At 37.6% G+C, this 27,869-nt stretch overlaps 1 protein-coding gene across 3 annotated transcripts in view; it reads left to right on the forward strand.

Moving 5' to 3' along the window:
• Window positions 1-241: 241 nt before the first annotated feature.
• The window catches only part of TPP2 (tripeptidyl peptidase 2), a 51,670-nt gene continuing 24,042 nt past the window's right edge, over window positions 242-27,869 (forward strand). Inside the window, exons 1-14 of one of the 3 annotated variants that reach the window (XM_032226446.1) lie at window positions 242-673; window positions 6,525-6,653; window positions 8,404-8,499; window positions 9,588-9,692; window positions 11,979-12,103; window positions 15,433-15,596; window positions 17,175-17,329; window positions 20,811-20,887; window positions 21,405-21,532; window positions 23,066-23,165; window positions 24,355-24,503; window positions 24,604-24,719; window positions 25,945-26,113; window positions 26,748-26,905. In XM_032226446.1, coding sequence (XP_032082337.1) covers window positions 509-673; window positions 6,525-6,653; window positions 8,404-8,499; window positions 9,588-9,692; window positions 11,979-12,103; window positions 15,433-15,596; window positions 17,175-17,329; window positions 20,811-20,887; window positions 21,405-21,532; window positions 23,066-23,165; window positions 24,355-24,503; window positions 24,604-24,719; window positions 25,945-26,113; window positions 26,748-26,905 — 1,836 coding nt within the window. In that variant the 5' untranslated portion in view covers window positions 242-508. The remainder of the gene's footprint in view (window positions 674-6,524; window positions 6,654-8,403; window positions 8,500-9,587; window positions 9,693-11,978; window positions 12,104-15,432; window positions 15,597-17,174; window positions 17,330-20,810; window positions 20,888-21,404; window positions 21,533-23,065; window positions 23,166-24,354; window positions 24,504-24,603; window positions 24,720-25,944; window positions 26,114-26,747; window positions 26,906-27,869) is intronic. The other 2 variants (XM_032226444.1, XM_032226445.1) reach the window with 2 other exon arrangements.

The following is a 27,869-nucleotide window of genomic DNA, read 5'->3' on the forward strand; positions in this document are numbered from 1 at the left end:
TCGCGTTGTTTGAAATAAGACGGAGCCGAGGGCGGTGAGTCTACTACAGGCGAGACTGGAAGCCGCGAAAGTAGGAAAGGCGGGAAGGAGAGGCGGAAGAGAGCTCAAAGCAGGCTATTAATCAACCTGCTGCCCCTTTAAGAAAGCCTTCCCCTTTCTCATTGGTCCACACCTCAAGAGCGAGCCGCGCTGTAATTTGAGAGGCGGCTCCAACTCTCGCTCAGCCAAGCCAAGGAACGATCAAATCTCCCTCGCAGGCTGAGAGTGCTCGTGATGTGGCATCCTTGCCGGGCTGTGCTTATGGTTACTATTGGCTAGAACGGCGGCGCATGCGTTCGGAGGAAAAAGAAGCCTGCGCCCTTTTCCTCCCTTTCTTCCTTCGGGAGCGTTTCTTCCCAAGAGAGCCGTTGCGTCACCTCGGGCTGCGCGGCCCCTTCTTGTCTTTCCGTGTCGGTTGCGTGTCTGGCGTCTCTTTTAATCTTTCCTTCCCTCTCCTCTTGTTTTCAACATGGCGGCGTCGGCTGGAGACGAGCAGTTCCCCTTTCAAGGGCTTCTGCCCAAGAAGGAAACCGGAGCGACCTCCTTCCTTTCCCGGTACCCGGAGTATGATGGACGGGGTGTTCTCTTGGCCGTCTTAGACACGGGTGTGGACCCCGGCGCTCCGGGCATGCAGGTGAGATGCCAACGGAGGTCTCCCTAACCTTTAATTGTATTATTATTATTATTATTTTCTCTTTGTGTCGCTTCTTCCCGCTACAGGTAGTCCTCAACTTACGACCACAATGGAGCCCAAAATTTAGGAATAGGAATAGAGCTGGAAGGGATCTTGGAGGTCTTCTAGTCCAGCTCCCTGCTCAAGCAGGGGAACCTATACTCACTGTTTCAGACAAGTGGCTGTCCGGTCTCTCTTTAAAGAGGTCTCCAGTAATGAAGCATGCATGACTTCTGAAGGCAAGCTGTTCCACTGGTTGATTGCCCTCGCTTTTAGGCAGTTTCTCCTTAATTCCAGGTTGCTTCAGTTATAAACGGTGCATGTTCGCATGTGGAACTACCTGAGACAGCAACTTTAAAGCAGCAAAGAAGTTTATTCACTTATTTGCAAACACGGATGCACCTGTGGCTAAGGGAGACATTGGTTCAGGGAGTTTTGCCCTGCTTTTCTTGTCTTCTTTGTTAGGTGAATCATTGCAGTTGTTAAGATTAGTGACAAGGTTGTTAAGTGAATCCGGCTTCCCTGTGGACGTTGCTTGTTGGAAGTCTGCAAAAGGGGGTCACGTGATGCTGCAACCGTCATAAATGTGAGTCGGTTGTCAAGCATCTGAATGTAAAGCACTTGTCTATGAGGATGCTGCAATGGTAACAAATGGTTATAAATCACTTTTTCCAGTGCCGTTGTAACTTGAAATGGTCACTAAGTGAACTGTTGTAAATCAAGGACTTCCAGTACTTCATACTTTGGGTTGAATAATAGTGTTAAGAGAGATTTGTTTTTCACAGCGTTTCCTCCTGCTGTTGCTCTTTAGTTGTCAAATCGCCACGGTACCAGGCTTTGTATAGTTCAGTGGATGGAAAAGTTAGATAATAGGAATGGAGAAGATACAATGAAAGTTGAGTGGCTTTCTTGGTGTAAAAGTGTGTCCTTGGGGATTAAGAGACTGCTTCCTTTGGAGAGGCTCAAGGAGAAAGAGAACTGCTTATTGGGATAGGAGAGATACAACCTAATTCATATCGTCTTTTTTCACTTCTTGGGATTTGGGGTCAGGTAACTTTAGAATGGGGATATTATTATTGTTGTTTTTAATTGCACAGTCAGCCAGATGTTCAGTCTGGGTTTGGCATTTTTGTCTACCTATCCAGTCCATTCCAAGGACATGGGATAGGCAAATCTGGATGTTTGATGGTGTTACACACATCGTCGCAGGATGGAAGCAGTTCCAAGTAAAGCCACCTTCTGTAATTGACTGGTGGCAGATTTGTCAATGCCTATGGTGTTAAAGTGGTGCTCCAGTTGTTTTGGGACTGCACCCAAGGCGCTTATTACTATTGGTACTACCCTTGCTTGCCTTTGCCATAGTCATTCTGTTTCTATTTGTAGGCATTTGTATTTTGTTATCATCTCCAGTTCTTCCTCTTCTATTCTGCTGTCTCCAGGCACTGCCACATTCACTATCCAGACTTTTTTGTCTTTCTTATCCACAGCTGTTAAGTCCAGGGTGTTATGTGGCAGGTCCCTGTCTGTCTGGATTCTGAAGTCCCAGAGCAATTTAACGTCTTCATTTTCTATGACTTTCTCTATTTTATGGCCCCACCAGTTCTTGCTTACAGGCAAATGATATTTCTTGCAGATCTTCCAATGCACCATTATTGGTACTTTGTCATGCTGCTGCTGGTTTTCAGTTTGTGCAATCTTCTTGCAGCAGCTTATCAGGTGTTCCACTGTTTCTTCAGCTTCTTTGCATAGGCGGCTCTTACTATTGTTGCTGTTGTTATTGTTATTATTATTATTATTTATAACTTCTAAAGACTTCTTCAAAATTTATTCATAAGAAATTAAAGTAGAAGGCAAATAAGTAAACTTAGATTCTCTGTATGATAGTTTTGAAAAAGGTAAAGAAAATTATCTCAAGATAGCTTAAAGTCAGATGGTTAACTGTATATCCATGTCCTCAATCCATGTCCTACCTAGTCCTCAACTTACAACAATTTATTTATTGACCCTTCAAAGTTATAATGGCATTGAAAAAAGGGGCCGTTTTTCACACTTATGACTGTTGCAGCATGGTCACATGATTTACATTCAGAGGCTTGACAAGTGGTTCATATTTATGACGGTTGCAGTTTCCCAGGGTCACATGATCCCTTTTACATCCTTCTGACAAGCAAAGTCAATGGGGAAGCCAGATTCACTTTACAACCGTTTTACTAACTTAACTGCACTGATTCATTTAACAATTGTGCTAAGAGTTATAAAAGGTTATAAAAATGTGGCAAAACTCACTTAATAAATGTCTCACTTAGCAACATAAAATTTTGGGCTCCATTGTGAGTGTAAATTGACTACCTGTATTCCCAAAGAGGGTTTTCCAAAAGGCAACTGGAGTTTCTTGGGTTTTTCCCCCCCTTGAAACCATTTCACTTCTCATCCAAGAAGCTTCAGTTGTAACTCAATTTTGGGAGAGATGACTGCAAAAAATATAAATCCTTCCATTCCCCCATCATTCAGTTAGAATTTAAGAAGATGTCAATCTCCATAAATGTATATCCATGTAATTTTTGACAACATTGGAAGTAATTTGTTACTGTCTACTGAAGTTTTTTTTCCAGCCTTCCTACTTTACTATGTAATGTTAGGATTCCTTAGTAGTCTTCCATCTGAGCACCAATGATGACACATAGGATGCAAACTTTTTCCCCCTTACAATCCTAATAATATGGTTTTTTTTCATTAAATATACAATACATTATAAGAATTCAGTAATGCCTTAAAATGTTTTTTTTTTTAATTATACACGGCATTTGAAAGGAAAGCCCTAATTTCACACATCTCTTAAATGTTAAAATAGTTACATCTTTGTAAGGCTTATATGTATTCCCACATACTCGTTTCACTAATGGTCCCAGTGGAAGTTTTCTTTGTACATAAACACCTGTACAAATCTTTGGCAAAAACTGAGGGTGCTTTGGTATTTCAAAGAGGGGCTTTGTTCAAGTTAACAAATGTGAAGAAACTTTCAGCCTTAATGTTTATAGTTTGAGTTTCCTTCACATGTTATCAGTGGATGTTATATGCATTATATTGAAGTAAAGAGAAATGGGGTTGAAGGTGAAGTATCATTAAAAGTGTTGCAGTCATCTTTATAAATTAGCAAGATTGTTACTATAAGTTATGATGCTGAACTCTTTAAAACTCTTGGTTATACATAAAATATGTTATTGAATGAAGTTGCGTCACCTGTACAAAATATAATTAAGAAAAGTGTGATCCTCTTAAAACTGGCTGATGTTGCAAATGGGATTGTGAAAACTGGAGGATGTTAAATTTCAGGAAAAAAACAAAGAGGTATATTATTAAATGTTTTACATACTGTAATTAATTCTTCATAGGTGGGAGGGGGAAAAAGCCCAAACTAGTTCTACCATGCCAACGATTGTGCAATATTCTGTAAATATAATTGTGTTTACTGTGCTTGACACATTTAACAGTGATTAATTAATTGCAATTTAATTATATGGGAATGCTTCAATTTATAATTAGCAGAAAGTTGAAGGATTTCTATGAGCATGTTACCTTGCTCTTGTCAAATCAAGACATGCAGCAGTATAGTTTTAAGTTGAGATTTATGAAAGGCTTAGATGTGGTTAACAGGTTTAAAAAGTTATGGTTATAGACTCTTTAAATTGCCCTTTGGTTGCTCTTGTTCAAATTCAGGTAAATCATGTAATTCAAAATAACATTAATGAGGAAAGAGATGATCAGTCTTCCAATATCTGAGGGGCTGCCCCAAAGAAGAGGGGAGTAGAAGTAAAGTAAACTCTTAACACTTAGGCAAGAAAAACCAAAGCTACACCATGCTTCAAGACAAAATTTCATTTATTTGTAATTAGAAATAAATATTTCACAATATTTATTTATTTATTTATTATTAAAATTTATATGCCGCCCAATCCCGAAGGACTCTGGGTGGCTTACAAAAAAGAAAGAAGAGAAAGAAAAAATAAGGAAAAGACAGTTTAAAATCACAACACATGCATTCATTCTAATCGGGGCTGGACCTCAACAAAGAGGTCAACAGCCCCAGGCCTGCCGGAATAGCCAGGTTTTAACAGCTTTCCTGAAGGCCATGAGAGTGGTAGGGTCTGGATCTCTGGGGGTAGCTCATTCCAAAGAGTCGGAGCAGCCACAGAGAAGGCTCTCCTCCGGGGACCCGCCAGCCGACATTGTCTGGCTGACGGCATCTGAAGGAGGCCCAATCTGTGGGATCTTACCGGCCGCTGGGAGGTATGTGGCAGTAGGCGGTCTCGCAGGTATGCTGGCCCTAAGCCATTTAGGGCTTTAAAGGTAATAACCAAAATATAATTACATATAGTTTTTGTAATTAATCACTATGCTTTAATTATGTTCAATTTATAACAAAAATGCATCCTGCATATCAGATATTTACATTACGATTCATAACAGCAGCAAAAGTACAGTTATAGAGTAGCAACGAAAATAATTTTATGGTTGGGGGTCACCACAACATGAGCAACTGTATTAAAGCACTTGACGGAACCCAGAAGTGCAGCTTGCGACGGGGCACGTGCCCACAGAGAGGGCTCTGTGTGCCACCTCTAGCACATGTGCCATAGGTTCGCCATCACAGATCTAGTCCATTACTTAAGGCTTGAGTTTGGTTAGCTCTGCTTTTGTCTTACTCTGCCTCTTGTTACACATGAGATCTGTTAAGCTGATTAGAGTCCAATGGTAGGTAGCATGCAGATTGCTGTAATAAAAACAAAAGTTAAATAATTGATTGTATTGAGCTTGATAGGAAAGCAATTATGTTATTTAGTTTTGAGTTAAGACAATTGCTACGGTATTTTGCTTTGATGTTAAAGCTGCTTTTCAAATGAATTTTGCATCATTGTTTTCTCCTGGCCAATAAAGATCTGTCTCTGCTTTGTCATATCCTTCCAGTTGATTTTCCATACTGTCTCCTTTGTGACAGTATCCAGTTTATCTGCTTCCTCTTGCATAATTTGAATTCCTATTCCTCCTACTCTTTATAGGAGGCTTATGTATAAGCTCTACTGTACCAAGTATTATCTTTGATTATTACGTTTATGTTTCAAACTCTCTAAAATGCATGGCTCTTATAAGAACAATTTGTTTTAAATGGCTTACATTGCCATGACCAGAGAAGGTTGTCTTAATAATTGTACCAAAATTTTGGAATTCTCTGTTGTAAGAGTCTCGTAATCCCACAATGGTCTGTGAATTAATGAAGACCTTTTCCAGAAAGGTTTGGGCAGGAAATAAATTAAATGCAGGTTGTCCTCAGATTATGGTGGCCATTGGGACCAAAATTGCTATTGCTAAGTGACATTATTGTAAAGTGCAATGTCACATGACAGCATTGCTTAGCAACAGCAATTCAGGCCATCCTGATTGCCATCATTAAGCAAGGACTATGTGGTTCATTAAGCAAGAACCTTGTCTGAAAAAAACCCCACCTTTTTCAAAATTCTTCATACTCTGATGAATTGACATAGGCCAATTAAATATAATTCTCACTGAATTGTGAGCTTTGTTTCTACTGAATATTTGCTTATCTTGCTGTTTTAACGTGCTGTTAATTTGAACTTTATGGATTTTGTTTATGTTGTGAATCAACTTGGCTTTAGAAAAGGCTGAATTACATTTATTGAAATAAATTTAGGTGGTGTCTGCTGTAACAGACCGATAGCATTATTCCAATCCATGTAGCAGTAGTTATAAAACAGAATATTCATGTATCATATGTGCTTTTATTAATTGCCTTTAGATCACAACTGACGGAAAACCCAAGATAGTTGACATAATTGATACAACGGGCAGTGGGGATGTAAATACTTCAACTGTTACAGAAGCAAAAAATGGAGAAATTACTGGTCTTTCAGGAAGAATTCTAAAGGTAACAGAATTTGGCATTAAATTGTGATGCCCTATTTTGAAACAAAACTTAAGATATTGTCCAGCTGTATATGCATTAGGATGACTTGTTATGAGAAATTACCTTGAGCCGATTTAAAAATATATTTGCATTCATATTTACCTTTACTTAAGTCAGGGGTCAACAAACTGCGGCTCTGGAGCTGCATGTGGCTCTTTCCTCCCTCTGCTGCAGCTCCATCACTGGTCGGCGCCACAATTTTGAGAGGAGCTTCCAGTGGGGGTGGGGGGAGAAGCACAGTGCTCCATGAGAAGACTATGGCAAGGGGAGGGTTTTTGAGTTGTCTCCACAATTGATAGGACTTTCGGTTATGACAGATAGAGGGGGAAAAAACGCCACGCTAGGAGGAGACTCTAAGATGGGGGAACTGAACTTCCGGTCAACTCCAGAATTGAACAGGGGTCTTCCGGTTAGGACTATTGTGGCTCCTGGTATTTTCTTTTCTGTGGGAAACAGGTCCAAATGACTCTTTGTGTGTTTAAGTTTGCCGACCACTGACTTAAGTCATAATGTCTAAAAGCAAAGGATTTTTTAAAGAATTTACCATAAATATATGTCTGTTAAATATATGTTTGATGGTAATATATTTACAGTCATCTGATGTTTTATAGCCTTATGTTTATTTGCAATCGGCTATGCAATGCTTTGAATCTGGGGACAAAACAGTGCTTTGGAACCTATGAGGGTGCATTCATAGCACCTCACTGCAAGATCTCAAAGAAAATGCATATCATTATCATAGTCATTGTAAAAATACAATCATCATAAAACATTAGATACAACACTTAGAGATATAGTGCATACAGACAGTCCTCTACTTACAAACTTTGTGGCTACAGGCTTTAGCCAATAGTCACTAACCTTTCTCCAACTCCAACCTAAAAGATACCTAAAGATGGGAAAGGATTCTTTTACAGTGCACTGTGAGCCTCCCATCAAGAACGATAGTTTGTGGGGTAGATAGAACACCTTGGCTAAATGGAGGAAGGCGAGGCCCTACTCAAAGAGGGCCCAATCACCCCAAGTGGGGAGAAGGTCAAGGTGAGGAGCACTACATGTAAACAGGCTACATTCCAACAGGAACATTTTGTTATGAGTCCAACTAAAATAAAAAATGCATAGTGCGGTTCTTATCTTCCATATGTTACATTTTTTATTTTCCACCCATTTGACCACAGATTTGATATTGTAGAGCTTTTATGTGAGGAGTTTACATGATAGTGCAGTTGTTTACAAGCAGAACATACTAAAAAGAGGCAAACTATTCAAATATTACTTTGTATAAAAACTGAAAACTTAGTGCCATGTATTTCTGTAATTTATGCCTTCAAAGGGTGAGTATATATGCATTGAAATCAATTACATCTAACATTAATATTGTGTTTCCCCAAAAATAAGACAGGGTCTTATTTTCTTTTGACCACCACCCCCCACAAAAAAAATAAGCGTTCGGCTGTATTTTTGGGGAGGTCTTGTTATTTTTGAAGTGCAGGAGGCAGTGAGCGTGGTCACCTCATGGCTGCTGCAGTGTTGCAAAATTTTGGGGGAGGGCTTATTTTAGCACATGCGCTCAAAAGCCCGATTAGGCTTATTATCCAGGGAGGTCTCATTTTCAGAGGAAGAGGGTAGTTCTTATTATAAATAGTTCAGTAATTGTTTGAAGTGTATGAACCAAATGTAATTTATGTTTCTCTTTTCTTTCCTTTTTTAGATTCCAGACAACTGGATAAATCCTTCAGGAAAATATCACATTGGCTTAAAAAATGGTTATGAATTCTATCCTAAAGTTCTTAAAGAGAGAATGCAGGTATTATTTTATATTCTTTATCCTAACTTCAATTACATTTGAAGTCATTTTGAACCACAAGAAAGAAAGAAATGCATTTAGGTTGTTGTGAGTTTCTGCAAATGCCAAAATCCTGCTTGGATTTCAGGACAGACCTTTTTCAGCAAGGCCCCTGGCGAGCAGGAGTTCTTGCGATCTTCCCTTTCTCTTCTTAAAATTGCAAATGATAATCACATGATCATGGGGCACTTGGCAAGTGCAAATGGGTTTCCAAGTGCCCAGATTACAATCATGACTGAGGGCACTGCAATGGCCATAACTTTGGGCACAGATGTTCAGAATTTCAATGGTTTCTGAATGAATTAGAATTACAATTCTTTATTGGCAATTAGACACACAAGGAATTTGTCTCCAGTGCATAAGCTCTCAGTGCACATACAACAATAGTGATAAATCATTATCATAGTCGTTGTAAAAATACATTCATCATAAAACATTAGATACAACACAGTGATAGTAATGGATACAAAATAAGCAAACAACATAAATTATACTTGGATGATTAAAATTGTAAGATACAAGCAACAAAGTTATAGTCATAAGAAGATAATGTGATAGGTAATAGGGAAGGTGAGGGAATAATGATGGTAATACTGCCTTTTTAGATATTTCAACAGTATTGTGGGAATTAATTGTTTAGCAGACTGATGGCATGGGGGGAAAACTCTCCTTGTGTCTAGTTGTTCTGGTGTGCAGTGCCCTATAGCATTGTTATAGCAAATGTTCCTTAAGCAAGGAGTGCTTGTACTAATATCTGTTGTTTGATGTCTTTTGAGTGTACTTTTATTCCCTCTGAATTAAGAGAAAATACTGAAATTTCTTTTTAGCACTATTCATGCAGCAGCATTTTAAGCATTCTGGGAGTTTATTTCTACTTGTCTGTATTGATAAAGTGTTGTAATATCGAAAATATTGCATATAAAAAGCAATATTGAGACAATTGGTTCATTTCAAAGTTTACAACTGAGATAAGATATTGAATTTATTGTAGTATAAAATTACCAAGTTTTGATATTTTTAAAAAATCAATTGCTATTTATTTATTTCAGAAAGAACGCAAGGAAAAACTTTGGGATCCTGTCCACAGATTAGCACTAGCAGAAGCCTGTAGAAAACAAGAAGAATTTGAAGCTGCTCAACTCCCTTCATCACAGGTTTGTATATTAGTATATTTTAGAAGAAAAAGCTTAAAGCTGTTTAAATGGTTATATTAGTCAATAAGTACTAGTAAGACCCACGTATGGAAGATTACTTTTGCATAACATAATTACAAATGACATTTTGTCTAAAACAATCAAGGCTGGTTTCATGTTATGAATGCTTCCTTAAATTACTTACACTTTAAAATTATTTACTAAAATGAGCTGCTAATATTTTAGTTTGAAGGGATATTCAGGATAACTTTCTCAATGCCATTAAATATTTGCAATTGTCTTGTATCATGAGCAAAGTGAGCACCCAGATGACTCAGTTGGAGTTTTAATTGCTTCAGATTGTAGGCACATAAAATATTTAAGTTTAATTTGTTTTCTCTAGTCTCATTATAATTACAGAAATTATTCTGAAAAAGCACAGGCTGTAATTAGGCTCAAATTCAAAGAGCTTTCAATACCTGTAGGGTAATATTTTTTAAAAAATATTCAAAGCATTTATATATCTTTTTTTACAATTGAAAAAAAGTTTCTAGGATTACTTACAGATTAATAAAGAAATACAGTCCATTCCCCCAGGGTTGTAATTTAAAGTAACATCACCCAAAATAAAATATACAGGTGAGAAGAAGGGACAAAATTAAATATCATTACTTAATTTGCCTCCTCCCTTCTGGCCTTTAAAAAGTCTGTGAAAAATTTGTTATTTCATCGAGCCCTGGAGCCAACACTGCTGGGGTTATCTTTCCACATGACAAATCAGTTTTGTTTTAGTCTGGAACGTTATTACCCATTTTTATGATTGTTTTACAAGTTACATTTAATTTTAATCTTAATTGTTTACCTGTTGTTTAATCCAAACAATGGATTTAGGGAGTTTTATACAGTACCATTCAGATTTGATTGATTAGAGCAGCCTATAAGCCCTGTAAAGGGGAAATAAATAAATATGAATGTAATAATTGCAATGCAGCTGAAAGAACGGGTAGTCCTTGAGTTATGACCACAATGGAGCCCAACATTTCTGTTGTTAAGTGAAACATAACAAATATAAAATGGGGTAAAACTGAATTTTGCCCCATTTTACTCTCTTTCTTGACACAGTTGTTAAGTGAATCACTGCAGTTGTTAAATTGGTAACATGGTTATTAAGTGAATCTGGCTTCCCCGTTGACTTTGCTTGTCAGAAGGTCGCAAAAGAGGATCACATGACCCCAGGACACTGCAACCGTCATAAATATGAGTCAGTTGCCAAGACTTTGAATTTTGATCATGTGACTATGGGGATGCTGCAATGGTCATAAGTGTGAAAAACAGTCATAAGTCACTTTTTCACTGCCGTTGTAACTTTGAATGGTCACTAAATGAACTGTTGTAAGTCGAGGACTACCTGTAATTATCCCAGTTAATATACAGGAAAATATTGAAAGAAAATACTTCAAATGTGAGTTACTTATATCAGAGTAAATAAAATATCTGATTCAATGTTTCCTTAATAACCATAAAAAAGAGAAGTATAGTCAAAGGTAGCTTCAGCTTGCGCACATCGTATATGTGGCATAGCAATAAATATTGTATATAACTGGGTCCAGTAGCTATAAAAACATTACATGTTTTCATGACTATTACAGACTTCTAACTGTATGTAAACTTGCTGTTAATGAGCGGATAGTTTTAGGCATCAGTGATGGAGAGTCAAATGAATATTCCAATTGATGCAGATAAGGAATGTGTCATGGTTCCAAATAGCATCCAAAATTAAATCAGAGTCCAAGGCAAAGTATTACTCAAAGTTCCAATTTATTAAAAGAGCCATGTTGGCACATCTGGGAAAACCTGAATCTGAAAGCTTCCTGGTTTTCCCCACCCAGTTGAAAGTTCAGGATCTTGCCCCCACACCCACAAGTCCATCACATGGTCCATGCTGCCATGCTGGCAGTTCCCCCCACCCAGTTCCGGTCAGGTGCAGAGGTGTAAAGACAAAGGATGACCTTGGGTTCTAGAAAGGAATTTTATTTTGGCTACATAGCATTTAACTTCATACCATCCCCGCTCCCATTTTCCCATAATAGAAACGCATAGTAAAATAATAGAAAGTGTGGCAGGCCGAAGATCCAAAAGGGAATATGGCTGCAGGCCTGACATAATGGTTGAACTGTTACTGGGTGCAGTATAAACACTATGCTATATTTTTTATTGCAATGAGAGAGGAGCGTATCATTTTTTTTTCTCTGTGTAGGAGGAGTGTCGATTTTAGCATACTTTTTCAGGAGACACTTTATTTTCCAGGAAAACAAATTAATGAAGGAAGAGCTTCAGAGTCGGGTGGAACTGCTAAACTCTTTTGAGAAAAAATATAATGATCCTGGCCCTGTGTATGACTGCTTGGTGTGGCACGATGGTGAAACTTGGAGGTATTTTTTTTTCCTTATATTAAAATACCAATTCATTTTTTTAATTAGACTTTAACTGTGAAAAAAAGGTTATTATTATTAAGATTAATAGAATTGATATCAGTGTAAGGAATATTGTTTTGAAAATTATGATGATTATCTCAGAATGGATGTACTGAGACAGCACACTGTTGAATTGAAATGGGAATTTTTGTAAATAAGAAAATAAAATAAAAACTTACTTAAAAAAGAATAAGGGTAGTGTAACTTTCATCTTTACTGTAATAGATTTATTGCTCCAGTCTCTGTCAACTAAGGGCAAGATGACATTCTAATCCATAGACTCCTTCAGTGAATGGGACCAAACTGAGAAAATGCCTTTCAGAAGGGTGCTGTTGTCATTTGTATCTGAGTGCTTTCTGTCCTCTAGATCTTAGCATGATGAAAAAATAATCAAATGAAGGTCCTTTTTTTTTACATAGGACTTCTAAAAATAAAGAGAAAGTAGGCTACCATTACTGCACCCCCTTGCAGCAGAACAGAAAGCATGGTAATCCAAAACTATTTGTTGCCCAACTTCCTGTATTTGAAATTGAGGAAGTGGGCATATAAATCAAATTGAAAACTAAATAAATATTATCCTAAGCCTAATACGGAAAAAGGTGGGCCAGAAGGTCCAGCCAGAATACCAGTTGCAAGATAAAGACTTTCCATTTGGTTCTTTCTGTTATTCTGTTTTCATACTTACGAAAATTAGGAACAGCTCTTTGGAAGTGGATGATAGTGAGCCATCTGTGTCTCATCTTTACTGTTCTCACACAGTAGTTAGGTTTAGTGTATCAGTGGTAATTTATTGATCAAATAATGGACTTTTTCTGCATTTTGACCTCTTATTTAGTGATGACATTCCTATGAACACCCTTATTTAAGAGTGTTTTTGTGTGTGGTATGCCTTGTTGCTTAGTTACAGTGTAAATCACATGTTAGTGATTTCTAGATTATTTGCAGTTTTTAATTATATGCTTATAAATAAATATAATACTATGTTATATTAGATTACACTGTTGTATCAAAAGGAAATACCGTATTTTTCAGAGTATAAGATACACCTTTTTCCCTCAAAAAAATGCTAAAAATCTGGATGCATCTTATACTCTAAATATAGCATTTTTTTGCCTCCTGAAACCCCACCCCTTTAACAAATTGGCCCTGCAGAGCTCTAGAAAGCTTTCAGAGAGCTCCTGGGGGCTGGGGAGGGCAGAAATGAGCAAAAAAATGGGCCGTTTTTTGCTCAACTTTGCCCCTCCAGCCCCCAGGAGCACTCTATAAGCTTCCTAATGCCCTTTTTTTACCAAAAAAACAACAACCCCGAGGCCATTTTCGCAAAAAACGAGCCGGTTTTTGCTTGTTTTTGCCCCCCCCCCCCCCAGAACACTCTACAAGCCTCCTGAGGGTTATTCATGCCCTTTTTCTGGGGAAAAAAAAACAGGCCCATTTTTGCAAAAAACGGGCAGTTTTGGGGAGGTTTGCAGAGTGTAAAAACTTTTTTTTTAAAAAAAAATCCCTATTCAAAACCTTGGTGTGTTTTATACTCCAGTGCGTCTTATACTCTGAAAAATACGGTAGATTCAGGAAAAGAATTTTTGCCCTGTGGGGAACATTAGTCCAGCTACAATGTTAAGGATTTTGAACCAGCAGTTGAAGGCGGAGAGAGAGAGACACATTGCTGAGGAGAGACTGAGATTCTGTGTACGGATGCCTTCCAGTATATTACTCAGATATCTGCATGGCTCAGTTTTGTTTTGTGTATTTGGAGAAAAATGCCATCACATCCAACAGCTCTTGGAATCATCAACCCAGGGCAATCCGCACAGCACAGTACAGCTCAGCCCTGCCCGACCCACATCCCAGCTTAGCATCTTCAGTTACTCAGAGACCAAGGCCGGCAGCTTGAGACTGAGACAGCAGGAGATTATAGGACAGTGTTGGCGAACACTTTTCAGCACCAAGTGCTGAAACTAGAATGCGCGGGAGCACTGGAAACATAGCTACCCGGTGCGCATACGCGTCGGCCAGCTGTCTTCTGGTTTCCAGCCCGCATGCACGTGAAACCAGAACGCCAGGAAGCTGGTCTTTTGGTGCCCGGCGCTCCTGCATGCACAAAGACCAGCTGGCCAGCATGCATGCGCACCCCAGAATCCGAAGAGCAGCTAGAGACGGTGTGCGTGCCCAGAGAGAGGGCTTTGTGTGCCAACTCTGGCACTCATGCCATAGGTTCACCATTACGGTTATAGGAGGACAAAAGACCCAACCCAGGAGCCCAGCTAAGCAGCCCAACACAAGAAAAGAGGTGACTGGGACCAGTGAACTGGAGACAACACAACAAACCAATGGGGTTATGGCAGAGTGTGGACGACAGAAGACTGGAGGGTAGGAGCAGTGAGGCTGGTGGCTAGCAGCTGGAAGCAGCATGGTGGTCCAGCAGCATGGCAGCTGGGGACTGAGAAGCAGCAAATGGAGGCAGGCAAACGGTAGCAAGGGCAGCAGCAGAACAAAGGACCAGCATGGCCAGAAGCAAGTGACAGGGGCAGTGAGTGTGGCAGATTTTATATGGGCTATATAGATTCTCATTTGCCCTACAGAATTGACTATTCGTTTTTTTCTTTTGGATTGGGTTATGTATATCACGTCCAGTAGCTGTCATGACCTGGTAATAAAGGGATCGTATAGATTTTGTTTACTTTGAGGGTTTCACTGAAACTATACATTCTCATTAAAATTAGTGTATTCTATTACTGCTGTGGGTTGTCAGTAAATTATATCTTGGTCTAGAGCAGTGTTTCTCAACCTTGGCGACTTTACGTCCTGTGGACTTCAACTCCCAGAATCCCCCAGCCTGGGAGTTGAAGTCCACAGGACTTAAAGTCGCCACGGTTGAGAAACACTGGCCTAGACAATGTTCTAATGGCCTGTCACATAGTAATAATGAGAGTATTAATAAAGCTGCATAATGAAATTATTCTACCTTAAAAGCAGTTGAAGGAAAATAAAATCTAAAAGTTGATTTAGTGTATTTGCTCATTATAATCAGCCTAATTTTATGAGGGATTGTTACAGATTGGGAGTATACTCATGTTTTAAAATAGCAGTTTTTTATTTGCACGGCTAAAGTCAGTTTTGAATTTGGTATGTGCAGCTGATCACGAGGCTTAAAATTGTGAGCAGGATCACATTAGTAAGTATGGAAATTGCTTTTGTAACTGAACAGCAGACAGCATTTGAGAGGAACATACAATTTCATAAGAAAGGAGAACTGAGAATCAATCTGTCTTTATGCTCCTTATCCACAGAGCTTGCTTAGATTCCAATGAAACTGGTGACCTTTCTAATTGTACTGTTCTGCGGAATTACAACGAAGGTCAAGAATATGGATCTTTTGGAACATCAGAAATGTTAAATTACTCTGTCAATATTTATGATGACGGCAATTTGCTTTCGATTGTGACAAGTGGAGGTAAGACTTTACAAAATTCTAAAATTTATGTACGGCCGGTAAATATGTAGTTTGTCTTAATCCCAAAGAAAACTCTTGTCTTAACTTTTAACAACAGATACATATTTGATAATAGCAAAACACAGTTAGCATCTTATTAAAACAGCAGTGTTTTAATCATGGGATTATTATGTAGGAAGATTGAAAACATTACCGGTAGTTTAATGACATTGCTTGGGTTGCATAAAATCTTTCATAAGTTTATGATAATGTATATAATATACAATATACTATATATTACATAATTATGAGCATTATGTAATTGTATTTATAAAGAAAAAGCTTTTTTAAAAGAAGCAGTCATTATAAAACAGAAATACAAATGTAAGAAAAAAGCTGAAAAGAGAAAAAAGTACAAAACTGTATTATCATATGTAGAATAAATGATCAATTTTTAAAAGGTCATTAAACCTTGATTGATCAATTTTTTTCACAGATAGAAAGAGTTCAAAAATAGAGTGAAACCATATTGATCCAAGATGGGAAAGACTGTGTAACACAGATTTACAAAGATGAATGTTCAATAAATTTCTATATAATGTTTGAATTAACAGAATAGTCGAATTGGAAGGGACCTTGAAGGTCTTCTAGTCCAAACCTCTGCTCAAGCCTATACCATGTCAGACAAATGGCTGTCCAGTCTCTTTTTAAAAGCCTCCAGTGATGAAATACTCACAACTTTTGAAGGCAAGCCACTCCACTGGTTTATTGTTCTCAGTGTCAGGAAATTTTTCCTTAGTTCTAGGTTGTTTCTCTCCTTGGTTTGTTTCCAACCATTAATTAATGAATTAATGATTTTTTTAAATACAACTGTAGGTAAAAAATCTCCATGGAATTGGTTGGCTTTTGAAACCAAATCCATCACATTTGATGATCTTTGATGACAGCTTTCTGCCTTGAGGTGCAGATATAAAATTGGTTCTTACCTGCATTCTGATGATACTTAATCCATATTGGTGGATGATTTATCTATAGTTAATGTAGATATTAAATATGGGAGAGAAGGGCTATGAGGCTTGCCACAACAGAGAGGTCAAAGTACAAACCTTTCTATCCCAACCTGTGGAGGGAGTAGAAAAGGATATTATCACAATCAAATAATATTAGGAGGGTTGAACTCGCCTGTTTTGGTCTCTTCAGAGGTTATCCATAAGCATAATTAATATTGCCTCAGGGAGTGAGAGGATTGGAGACTAAGCAATGATTAGCTAGAATTTCTAGGTTTTGTGATGATTTTCCCAAGGAAGGATGTATGGCCACCTTTATGGCACTTTTAACTACCATCCCGGAGCCTTCCCATCAACAAAAAAGAGCAGTGATCTTGAGTATAAAGTGGCAGATGATGTAATATTCATTTTACTGTAATCTATTTCCAAATTTGTATTAAAATGTATCGCACAGCAGAACTATCAGTCACAATTGATGCAAAATGTGCAGAGAGGTACGAAATGTGGCAAGTTATGGATCTCATGGGTCAGGTTGAATAACAATACACTGAATTGTTTGAGTTTTTTTAATGTGAATTCAACTTTTTTTCAGGTGCACATGGAACACATGTTGCTAGTATAGCTGCTGGGTATTTTCCTGAAGAGCCAGAGAGAAATGGTATAGCCCCTGGTGCACAAATACTTGCTATTAAGGTTGGTGATACAAGATTAAGCACTATGGAAACCGGGACTGGCCTTATAAGAGCAGTAAGTATTGGCAAAATCATTGCACAGAAAAACTAATCATAAAGTCTCCCTTTATTTATATTTTCTGAATAGTACTCTAAAATGTTCTTGGGCTTCCTTGATGTCTCTTTTGAGATATGAATAAATGCCTTTCTTAGAATGTTTTCCAAGTTGGCACTAAATGTACATGGCAGTGAACTAAAACAGGTTTTTCTGAAGTAGCTATATTAGCAAAGAATGAATGGTTGTGAAGCATAGGAGGGCCAGTAGTTCATCCTGGCATGCCAAATTTCCTCAAGTCAATATGATCAGGGCAAATTTGTTATTTAAACATGCTCAGTCTAGCCTCATATGAAACTTCTGCATATTCATCTAAAGAGAAGGCCATAGCAATAGTTATTTTGACAGGAAGGTTTTGGCCTTCTGGCTGAAACCTCCAGTATTTTGCCTGAGATAAGGGAATTGGATACATATTTGGTTGGAAATTCTGTGAGTGTAACTATCTTTTGTCTTCCTTTTTCTAGTTAGGCTGCAATCATGCAATCATATTATTTTTATTTAATAAAAATGAAGAATAACAGAATACAATAACAAAGTTGGAAGGGAGCTTGGAGGTCTTCTAGTCCAACCTCTTGCTCAAGCAGGAAACCCTATAATATGTCAGACAAATGGTTGTCCAATCTCTTCTTTAAAACCTCCAGTGTTGGAGCGCCTACAACTTGTGGAGGCAAGTCGTTCCACTGATTAATTGTTTTAACCATCAGGAAATTTCTCCTTAGTTCTAGGTTGCTTCTCTCCTTGATTAGTTTTCATCCAGTGCTTCTTGTCCTGCCTTCAGGTGCTTTGGAGAATTGGTTGATCCCCTCTTCTTTGTGGCAGCTCCTAATATATTGGAACACTGCTATCATCTCACCCCTAGTCTTTCTTTTCATTAAACTAAACGTACCATATTTTTCAGAGTATAAGATGCACCGGAGTATAAGACGCACCAAGGTTTTGAAGAGGCAAATTTAAAAAACAGTAGGTAGGTAGATAGAGGGATAGAAAGGGAGAGAAAGGGAGAGAAATACAGTAGGTAGATAGGGAGAGAGAGAGAGAGTAGGTAAGTAGATAGAGGGATAGTGAGAGAGAGAGAAAAATACAGTAGATAGGGAGAGAGGTAGGTAGGTAGGTAGGTAGGTAGGTAGGTAGGTAGGTAGGTAGAGGGATAGAGAGAGAAATACAGTAGGTAGGTCGGGAAAGAGAGTAGGTAGATAGAGGGGGGCAGAGAGAGAAAAATAGGTAGGTAGGGAGAGAATAGGTAGGTAGATAGGGATATATATAGGGGGGGAGGGAGGGAGAGAGAGAGATACAGTAGGTAGGGAGAGAGAGGGAGACAGTAGGTAGGTGTTTCCAGGTGTATTTATCCATGTGCTGGAGAAGGAAATCGCTAACAACCTGCAGCACCTAAGACTTTTTTCTGCTGGCACAGCACTTGATTAATGTAATTCTCATCAATCACTCTAACTAAAAAGCTTTCTGAAAGGAAAAAAAGTTTTTTCACTCTGCAAACCTCCCAAAAACGGCCCGTTTTTCACGAAAATGGGCCCTTTTTTTGTCAAAAAAATTGCATGCATAGCCTTATGGAGGCTTATAGAGTGCGGCTGGGGGCTGGGGGGAGCAAAGAAACAGCTCATCTTTTGCTCATTTCTGCCCTCCCCAGCCCCCAGAAGATTTCTGAAAGCCTCCATAAAGGTATTACACAGCCATTTTTGTAAAGGGGATGGGGCTTTGGGAGGCAAAACAATGCTATATTTGATGTATAAGACGCACCCAGATTTTCAGCCTCTTTTTTGAGGAAAAAAGGTCCGTCTTATACTCAGAAAAATACGGTACCCATTCCTGCAATCTTTATTCATACGTTTTAGCCTCCAGTCCCCTAAGCAGTTTTATTGCTCTTCTCTGCACTCTTTCTAGAGTCTCAGCATCTTTTTTTATATCATAACAACCAAAACTGGATGCAATATTCCAATTGTGGTCTTACCAAGGCATTATAAAGTGGTACTAACACTTCATATAAACTTGATTCTATTCTTTTGTTAATGCAGCCTAGAACTGCATTGGCTTTTTTGGCAACTGCAATGCACTGTTGGCTCATATTTAAGTGATTGTCCACTAGGACTCTTAAAATCTATCTCGCCGCTATTGAGCCAGATACAACTCATCCTGTATTGGTGCATTCAGTTTTTCTTTCCTGAATGTAGAACCCTACTTTTTTCACTATAGAATAAGATAAGGTAAAATAAAAATAAATGAATATTTTAATAATTTTAATTTTTTTAAAAAAGAATTACATAGGAAAGTTTAGCCTCACAGTTTAGTTTAGTCTGAAATTGCAGTGTTGTGTAGGCCAGTGCTTCTTGAGAGTTGCCAATTATCTGCAAAGCTCCCTTGGTATATTTTCATAATGCTAGAATGAAATGTCAGTAGTGCAGCTGCAATAACACAATTTTTTAAAAAGATAATGTGAAAAATTTATAGAAACTAGACCAGGAGTGTCAAAGTCAAGGCCCAGGGGCTAGATCCAGTGCGCAGGGTGCTTAGATCTGGCCCACAGGGCCACCTGAAAACAGCAAAGGACCAGCCCACATTGCCTCTGCCAGCAAAAACGGAGCTTGGGAGCCTGTTTTCTCTGGCAGAGCACTCAGGCCACCACAGGAGCCCCGACATGAGTGACATCGAACTGGTCACCATGACCACCTGAGGTCCAATACTATCCTGCTGTAGCCCTGAATGAAATTAAGTTTGACACCCCTGAAGTAGGCTAAGGAATGACCATCAGTCTGTGAGATTTAATGTTTTATAAGTGAATTTTGAAGGAGCTGAGTTTTCTTTTTTCAAATCCACTTTGTTTAATATCAGTTTGCTTTTATGATGGGCAGAGCTTTAAATTGTGTTTTTTTATAAATAATATAGGAAATGCAAGAGGTCTAATTATATGTGTGTGTGTGTGTGTGTGTGTGTGTGTGTTGCATTTGTGCTGATAAATAAATAAAGTGCATAAAAATGCAACACAAATGTAACAAAGGCAACAGTAAAAATAATGGCTTTCTGTCGTGATGGTCTCTTGTGACGAGCCGATAGACAGAGAAAGGAAGCAGTCTGCTTCCTCCCATATTTGGGCATACCAGGGGCTGTGACACTAAATTACACTATATATATATATGTTGTTGTATTTGTGCTGATAAATAAATAAATAATTATATATATGTATGTATGTGTGTGTGTGTGTGTATGTATGTATGTATGTGTATATATATGTATATATATGTTTGTGTGTGTGTGTGTGTATGTGTATATATATATATATATATATATATATATATATATATATATATATATATATATATATATATATATATATATATATATATATATATATATAAGCTACAAATTAGCTACAAATAAATGATGTTGTTTATGCAGTGCTCGGAGCCTTAAACTTTTTTTTTTACTTTGACAGATGATAGAAACAATAAAATATAAATGTGACCTTGTCAACTACAGTTATGGGGAGGCAACTCACTGGCCAAATGCTGGGTAAGGAGATTATATATTTATGAGTATTACTTTGCTCTCTGCCAGCAGTGGGAAAAATCATTTAATTTAAAATAATGAATTAACCAAGAATAGAATTGTTGTGTCATGAATTACTGAAGCATTCTGTGTTCACATCCTAGAAATCATATACAGTTGGAGTGACTGTAGAGAGCCAACGCCACAGTAGGGAATTTCAACAGAACAAATTCCTGGCAGGAAATAGCAGGAGAATGTTGTTGTGGTAGACCAAATGAGCAAATTCCATCCCCCTTTTTCATTTTTTTCATGGGAAGCTTTATTCATTTTGTACAATATTCTGATGCTGCACTGCTGATTATGATGCTTTGTGTGCCAAGAGGAAGGTAATACATTGCAATCCAGAAAGGTGGTGATAGCACGAGGAGATGCAGCTTATAGGAATCTGTACAATAAAGGTTATCTCTGACCTAAGTGAAGAAAGAACAGAAGTAAGTGAAAAAGCCCTTTCTCAGTTTGTGATGTTTTGTATCTCTTCTAGGAGAATGTGTGAAGTTATTAATGAAGCAGTATGGAAACATAATGTAATTTATGTTTCAAGTGCTGGAAACAATGGTCCCTGTTTGTCTACTGTTGGATGCCCAGGGGGAACTACATCTAGTGTGATTGGCAAGTATTCACATTAATAGCAATAGCAATACCGCGTCAACTTATATACCACTCCATTTACAGCACTCTCTGGGCGGTTTACAATGTCAGCATATTGCCCCCAACACTCTGGGTCCTCTCTTTACCAAGGTTGGAAGGATGAATCAACCTTGGGCTTGTCAGAATCAAACTCCAGACTGTGGACAGAGTTAGAATGCCTGCAGTACTGCATTCTAACGCTTTACCGCCGTTACATAAATTATGGAATTATTTTCTTAAGAATTAAAAGGAGCTTTAAAATGTTTATTAAGGCTGAAAGTTGACTAAAGTGATAAATGTGAACTTACATTATTCTCTATGTCTCCAGAATGATTGGGAATGTTTTACAGTTTTTCATTAACATCAGTTCCTCTTCGTTTAGCTGAGCTTTGTAATCTCAGAAACGTAATATAGATATCCAATGTCTATTTTCTAATGTAATCTTTTAAGAATTGGTTATTCTACAGGGCAAAACATGGATGCACAGAACATACGCAAAGCGAGACTATTACCCATCTACTGGAGACATGCTTTAAAGCTACAATTGGAAACTGAGTAGAATTCTGTATAACAGAATCATACCGATTGTATTCTTAGTCTCTCTACATATGACACTCTGCCTTGTCTTGATTTTTCTTGAAACAGATCTAAATCTGATTTGTAAAAAAGCTCATGTCAGAGAGAGTATTTCCTAATAAGAAATCTACACATAATAAATGCCAAAGTTAAATGAGATGGGGAACTTAAAATAGCTTAAATGCGATAGAAGCTTTTGCCTTCTGTTCTCCAGTATTTGAATTTTGGAGTTGATTTATTCTAATCTGGAAGTTAAAATTTAGATGTTGACTAATGTCTAATGATAGCCTTATCTGCCATGATTTCATCTAATCCATTTTTAAGTTCCCCAAGTCTACAATTACACATTGATGGAAGTATTTTTAATTTGCATTAATTTAACTATTTAACTTTATTATTGAATGAGCGGGGATATATTTAAAGCATTAGCTTATATAGGGATTAACTCCATCTTGAGCTCTCTTTTTTTTTCAAAAAGTCACTATTTTTCATCCAATACAATTTCATGGGGTTATTGTTGAGAGTAACTGGAAGAGGAGTAATATGTGTGCCAGCTTCCTTTACATCCTTGAGGAAAAGTGAGATATAGATCTTAATAAATCAATAGTAGCTAAATATATAGAAATGGATGTATTATGTTTATGCATCCTATCCAACTATTATGTGCATGCATAGGTTCTGAATAATTTGTAAAACAAATATTACATACACTTTGACATAGTGAATGATTCATTTGAGTGGAGACTGAAGTAATGATATCAAACAGAAACAAAAAACGTCTAGTATAAATATGCTGCTATTTTGGAATGATTTTTTAAAAATTATTTGAAAAAAGATACCATTACCCGCTTAACAGTGATTAGAATTTAATGTAAACATAATTTAAATCAGTAAAGAGAACTAATGGTAGACTTGAACTTATGTCAACTAACCCTAAAGGTGTTGGTGCATATGTATCCCCTGATATGATGGTTGCTGAGTATTCCTTACGAGAGAAATTACCTGCAAATCAGTATACCTGGTCATCTCGAGGACCAAGGTAAGTGATAAATTAATTTATGAGTTAAATCCTGGTGTTTTTATAATCCACTTGGAAATTACATGTTAATATGGCAGAAGATAACTTGTAAGTGCAACTTAGGTTTCCAAATCAATTAAAGAGTCTAACTTCTGAAAAATGGAACTGATTTTCAAGAATTTGAGATATAGTCATTTTAAGGTGAATATGAGTAGGAAGAGAAAACTTTTAAGTTTTGTTTCTTTTTTAAAAAAAATTTAAATGTACCTTAAGTTCTATTTCCTTAACTGATCCCTAACCTTGCAACTGGGATACTTAACATTCTGTGATATAAAAGCTGTATATATTAAAATACATATTAAAAAGAAGCAGTAACATACATTTTATTGAAAATAGTAAAAAAAATCCTAGTATAGAAAAAGGTTGCAAAAACACTTAACATGAAGCATGCCTGCACACTAAATTAGGAATGATTTTCATGTGTCATCAGAATGTTGATGATACTCAACTTTATATCTCCACCCCTGATGATCCAAGTGATGCTTTTGCTGCCCTCTCAGGGGAGTCTATGACAATTCGCTGCAGCCAACTCACCAGAACCCAATTCGCCGCAGCCAACTTGCTGCAGGACAAGAGTTACACTAATATCAAAGAAATGGCAGAACAGACTCATTAAAGAAAGGATGCAAAAGGGACAAAATGAAATGTGAATGACAAAACTTAAAGTAATTTTTATTTATTTTAATAATTAAACAGAATTGTTAAATTGTCCCGCGGAGAGCTGGCCGTGGCAAGTTGTCCTGTGGCTAGTTGGTCACAGCAAGTTTGGCTGTGTCATGTTCTCATTCCCCTCTTGTGGTGCCTGGAGGCTGTCCAGGCTTCAAATGACCCCTGGCAAGACCAATTGAAGAAACGCACGATAGTTGTTCATATAATTTTATAGGATAGCTATAGAAGAATAACTCTTGAAGTCATTATATGCACATCTACATTGGTTCCTAATTGGTAGATATAAATTATAAATACGTATGCATTCTGAAATACATAGACATTCTGAACTAAGGAACGAATTAAATGTAATGCACTTAAGACCCAGCCATCCATTAAAAAGAATGTTTTAGTACAGACAAAACAGGACAGATACTGTCTAACTATTTAACAGCCTAGAAAAAAAAGAGCTTTGCTATTCTGACGTTTATATTAATTTCAGTATTGATGGAGCCCTGGGAGTGAGTATCAGCGCACCTGGTGGTGCTATTGCCTCTGTCCCTAACTGGACATTACGTGGTACACAACTCATGAATGGCACCTCAATGTCTTCACCCAATGCTTGTGGTGGCATTGCTTTAATACTCTCAGGTAAAATGGAATACCATTCTTTTAAAACAAATTGCATTTTGTTGACTAAGAAGTGTATTGATGACTAACAGTTTTATCTGCTTTACTCCTTTGATTACAGGACTCAAAGCTAATGATGTAGATTATACTGTTCACTCAGTCAAAAGAGCATTAGAAAATACAGCAGTGAAGGTGGATAATACCCATCTGTTTGCACAAGGACATGGTATTATTCAGGTAATTACTCTGGTGTTGAAAGAACAAAATCCCATATTTACAAGCTTTTGATGGAAAAAAATAATATTTAATGTCTTCATTCCTAATGTTGCATTCACAGATCTATTGTTCTCTACTTCTCCTCCCCTTGCCCCCACCCCATGCATAATTAATTTTGGGGTGATGTTTCCTGTTTATTTTCACATAATTGTAATGATACTCTAATAGCTATATTATTAGCACTGAAATTATTAAGAGGGTTTTTTTGTATATCTTGGTCCCATTTTTTCTTGTGTTGTTATTCTGTTTAAGAAATGAATTGTGAACACTTTAATGGCCATTAATTGTACTAACTCAATGGGACCTATTTCTGATTAATATGATTATGTAATGTAATCATATTTTGTTTTTTGGTGATTACACTGGCTCTTCTAAATTCTCTTTTCCCTAAAGTTAAAAAAAAACAAAACACCTTTTTTTTTCAACTTGGCGTTCCAGAAACAGGTGAAGATTTTCACTTGCTGAGTTGTTGGAGGATAGGTGGACAGAAATGTTAGCAGTATTGTCCTTGATGGTTATGGTTTTATGCTTAGAGTTGGGAATCTTGTTTTTATTATTTTAGTATCTAACATTATTGTATCAATCGTGCTTTGCTGTGATGAGCACATTGCACACGAAAATTGGAAAATAGATAGATGAATAAATACTTCGGTTACCCAGCTACCTTGAATACACAGAGATCATCTATAATAGAATTTAGATTTTAATTTCTGAAAATGATCAATACAAATATGAAAGAGATTAAAAAGAGTTAAATGAGAATTTACAAAAAAGTTACTGTGATGATTTTGTCTCAGCTGGTTAATCTCCTTATGAAAATGGCACCTGTAATGATTTGTAATTTAAGAAATATAAACATTTACCTTGCAATATAATTATTAGAAAGCTTTCTCTCTTAAGAGCAAACAATGACATTTTAAAATCACTTCCAAAGGTAACAGTTGAAAGATAGATTTAATTTAACTTTTTAGTCCTAAACTAAATAATCTGGTTTAGAGCCAATACTTCATCAGCTGATGATATTTAAAATTTTATTTAGTCCATTTGCCCAAGCTAGAGGAAACTTTGCTCCATGGAACTACTGTCAATCAGTATTATTTTGAGGCAGATGTAAACATGAATTTCATATTGAAGAAAATCTGGGTTAATTTTGATTTATTTATTTTTTTAATTCATTTTTCTCTAGGTTGATAAAGCCTATGACTACCTCATTCAGAATAAATCATTTGTTAACAACATAGGCTTTACTGTTACTGTTGGTTGCAAGCGTGGAATCTACCTCAGAGAGCCTTTTCAAGTAGCTGCACCTTTCGACCACAGTGTTGGAATAGAACCTTTATTTCCTGAGAATACAGGTAGAAATCAGCTGTTTTCATTACATATTTTCAAAGGTAGATATTGGGGAAGATTTGGGAGTTACCGCTATGAGATGGGCCACTCTATAAATTGTTTAAATTAATAAATTTGATAAAAATAGATAGAGGTGAATGATACTATGGAGCAAGAATAAGCTTAGGATATTGTAGCAGCCTGTTGGTTGAGTTACCAGTTCCATCTTGGTCTATGGCCATGATGGCGAACTTCTGTGGGCATGCGAGCCATCGCCCTAGTTCAGCTCCACCACAAATGCATGCACACCTCCCGTAGGCCAGCTGGTCATCGGCTCTCTGGCGCTCGGGAGTGTGGCATGCATGGGGTGTGTGCACGTGTGTGCAAGGGGGGCTGCAGGGGTGGGGCAGGATTCATGCATGGGAGCCAGGCACACATTGCATTTTGGGGGTTCAGGCGTGCGCAGTTTGGGCACTCCCTCTGGATATGTTCATCATCACTGGTCTAGAGGTAGAGCAAATTCAGGGAAATTGGATTCCAACTTCTAGCGAGATAGGACAGTGTTGGCTGTGGGAATATAGCCATTTTCTGTTTAAATCCTTTAAATTTACTTTCTATCTAAAGGGATTAAAACTTAAAAGTTGCATGTTCTTGTTTCAGAAAATAATGAGAGGATATCGCTACAGCTTCATTTAGCTCTAACATCAAATGCTTCCTGGGTTCAGTGTCCCACTCATTTGGAGCTCATGAATCAGTGTAGACATATTATCATTCGGGTGGATCCACGTGGCCTCCGAGAAGGAGTTCATTATACAGAGGTATTGGTTTTGGTTCTCTTAAGCCTTATCTTTGACAACTCCCTAAAGAGATACAGGCATTTTAGATTTTAGGATTTTGTTCTCATCAGAAGTATCGTAATCATCCTACCTCTTCTTATAGATCAAAAGATGTAATAGGAATTACTGTTATTTGTCTCAGATTCACACTTGTGATAGGATTGTGGCGGGGGGGGGGGAGATGTGGCTGAAAAAATAGTCTTTTTCATTGTTTTACACTGTTGAGGTGGAAGGGGAAAATGGAAAATGAGCATTAAGGAAACATGTTAGGTAAGTTCCCCGTTAGGAGAGCGAGTACGTTCAGAGAAGCGTTGTGAGAGTTGTGTTGGAGAACACACAAACCGGCATAGAGACACTGCAGTTTAGATAGGCTTTTACTTTCGTGGAAATAGAGGTATCAGAGTCCATCAAACAGTCCAAGTCATGCACGGTTAAGACAATCAGTCTTCAACGTCTTTCAGTTAAGGGATAATTCAAATAACATAGTCCAGTATTATATAATCAGTTCAGTACACAAAGTTTGCTAGCAGTTGCAAAACTTACAACAGCTCACGGCACTTCCAGCTTCCAAAACAGGTCAGCCCAGCATCTAACGAAACAGAGAGAGAGCGCTAACAGACATTCTGGCTCCCTCTTATGGCCGATTGAGGAAAACAGCATCCAATCACATTTTACAGTATGATTTAAAGAAACAGATACAACATTGTTACATGATTTATATATTGTCAACCCAACCGTTAGATTATATTCCTAACAAAACAGTCAGTGACTTATTAGCCAGCCATCAACACCCCATCAACAAATAAAAACCCAGACACAACCATGTAAATGCTACACATTGAATAGCCCAAAGTACAGATTCTGGTAGAGAGAAATCCCCTGAGAATAGCTCCAACACAAGTTTGGAAGCTCAGAAAACTACATTTCTGGTCCCAATGACCAATCC

This window comes from Thamnophis elegans, chromosome 11, assembly GCF_009769535.1.
Source record: "Thamnophis elegans isolate rThaEle1 chromosome 11, rThaEle1.pri, whole genome shotgun sequence".
Classification (NCBI taxonomy): domain Eukaryota; kingdom Metazoa; phylum Chordata; class Lepidosauria; order Squamata; family Colubridae; genus Thamnophis; species Thamnophis elegans.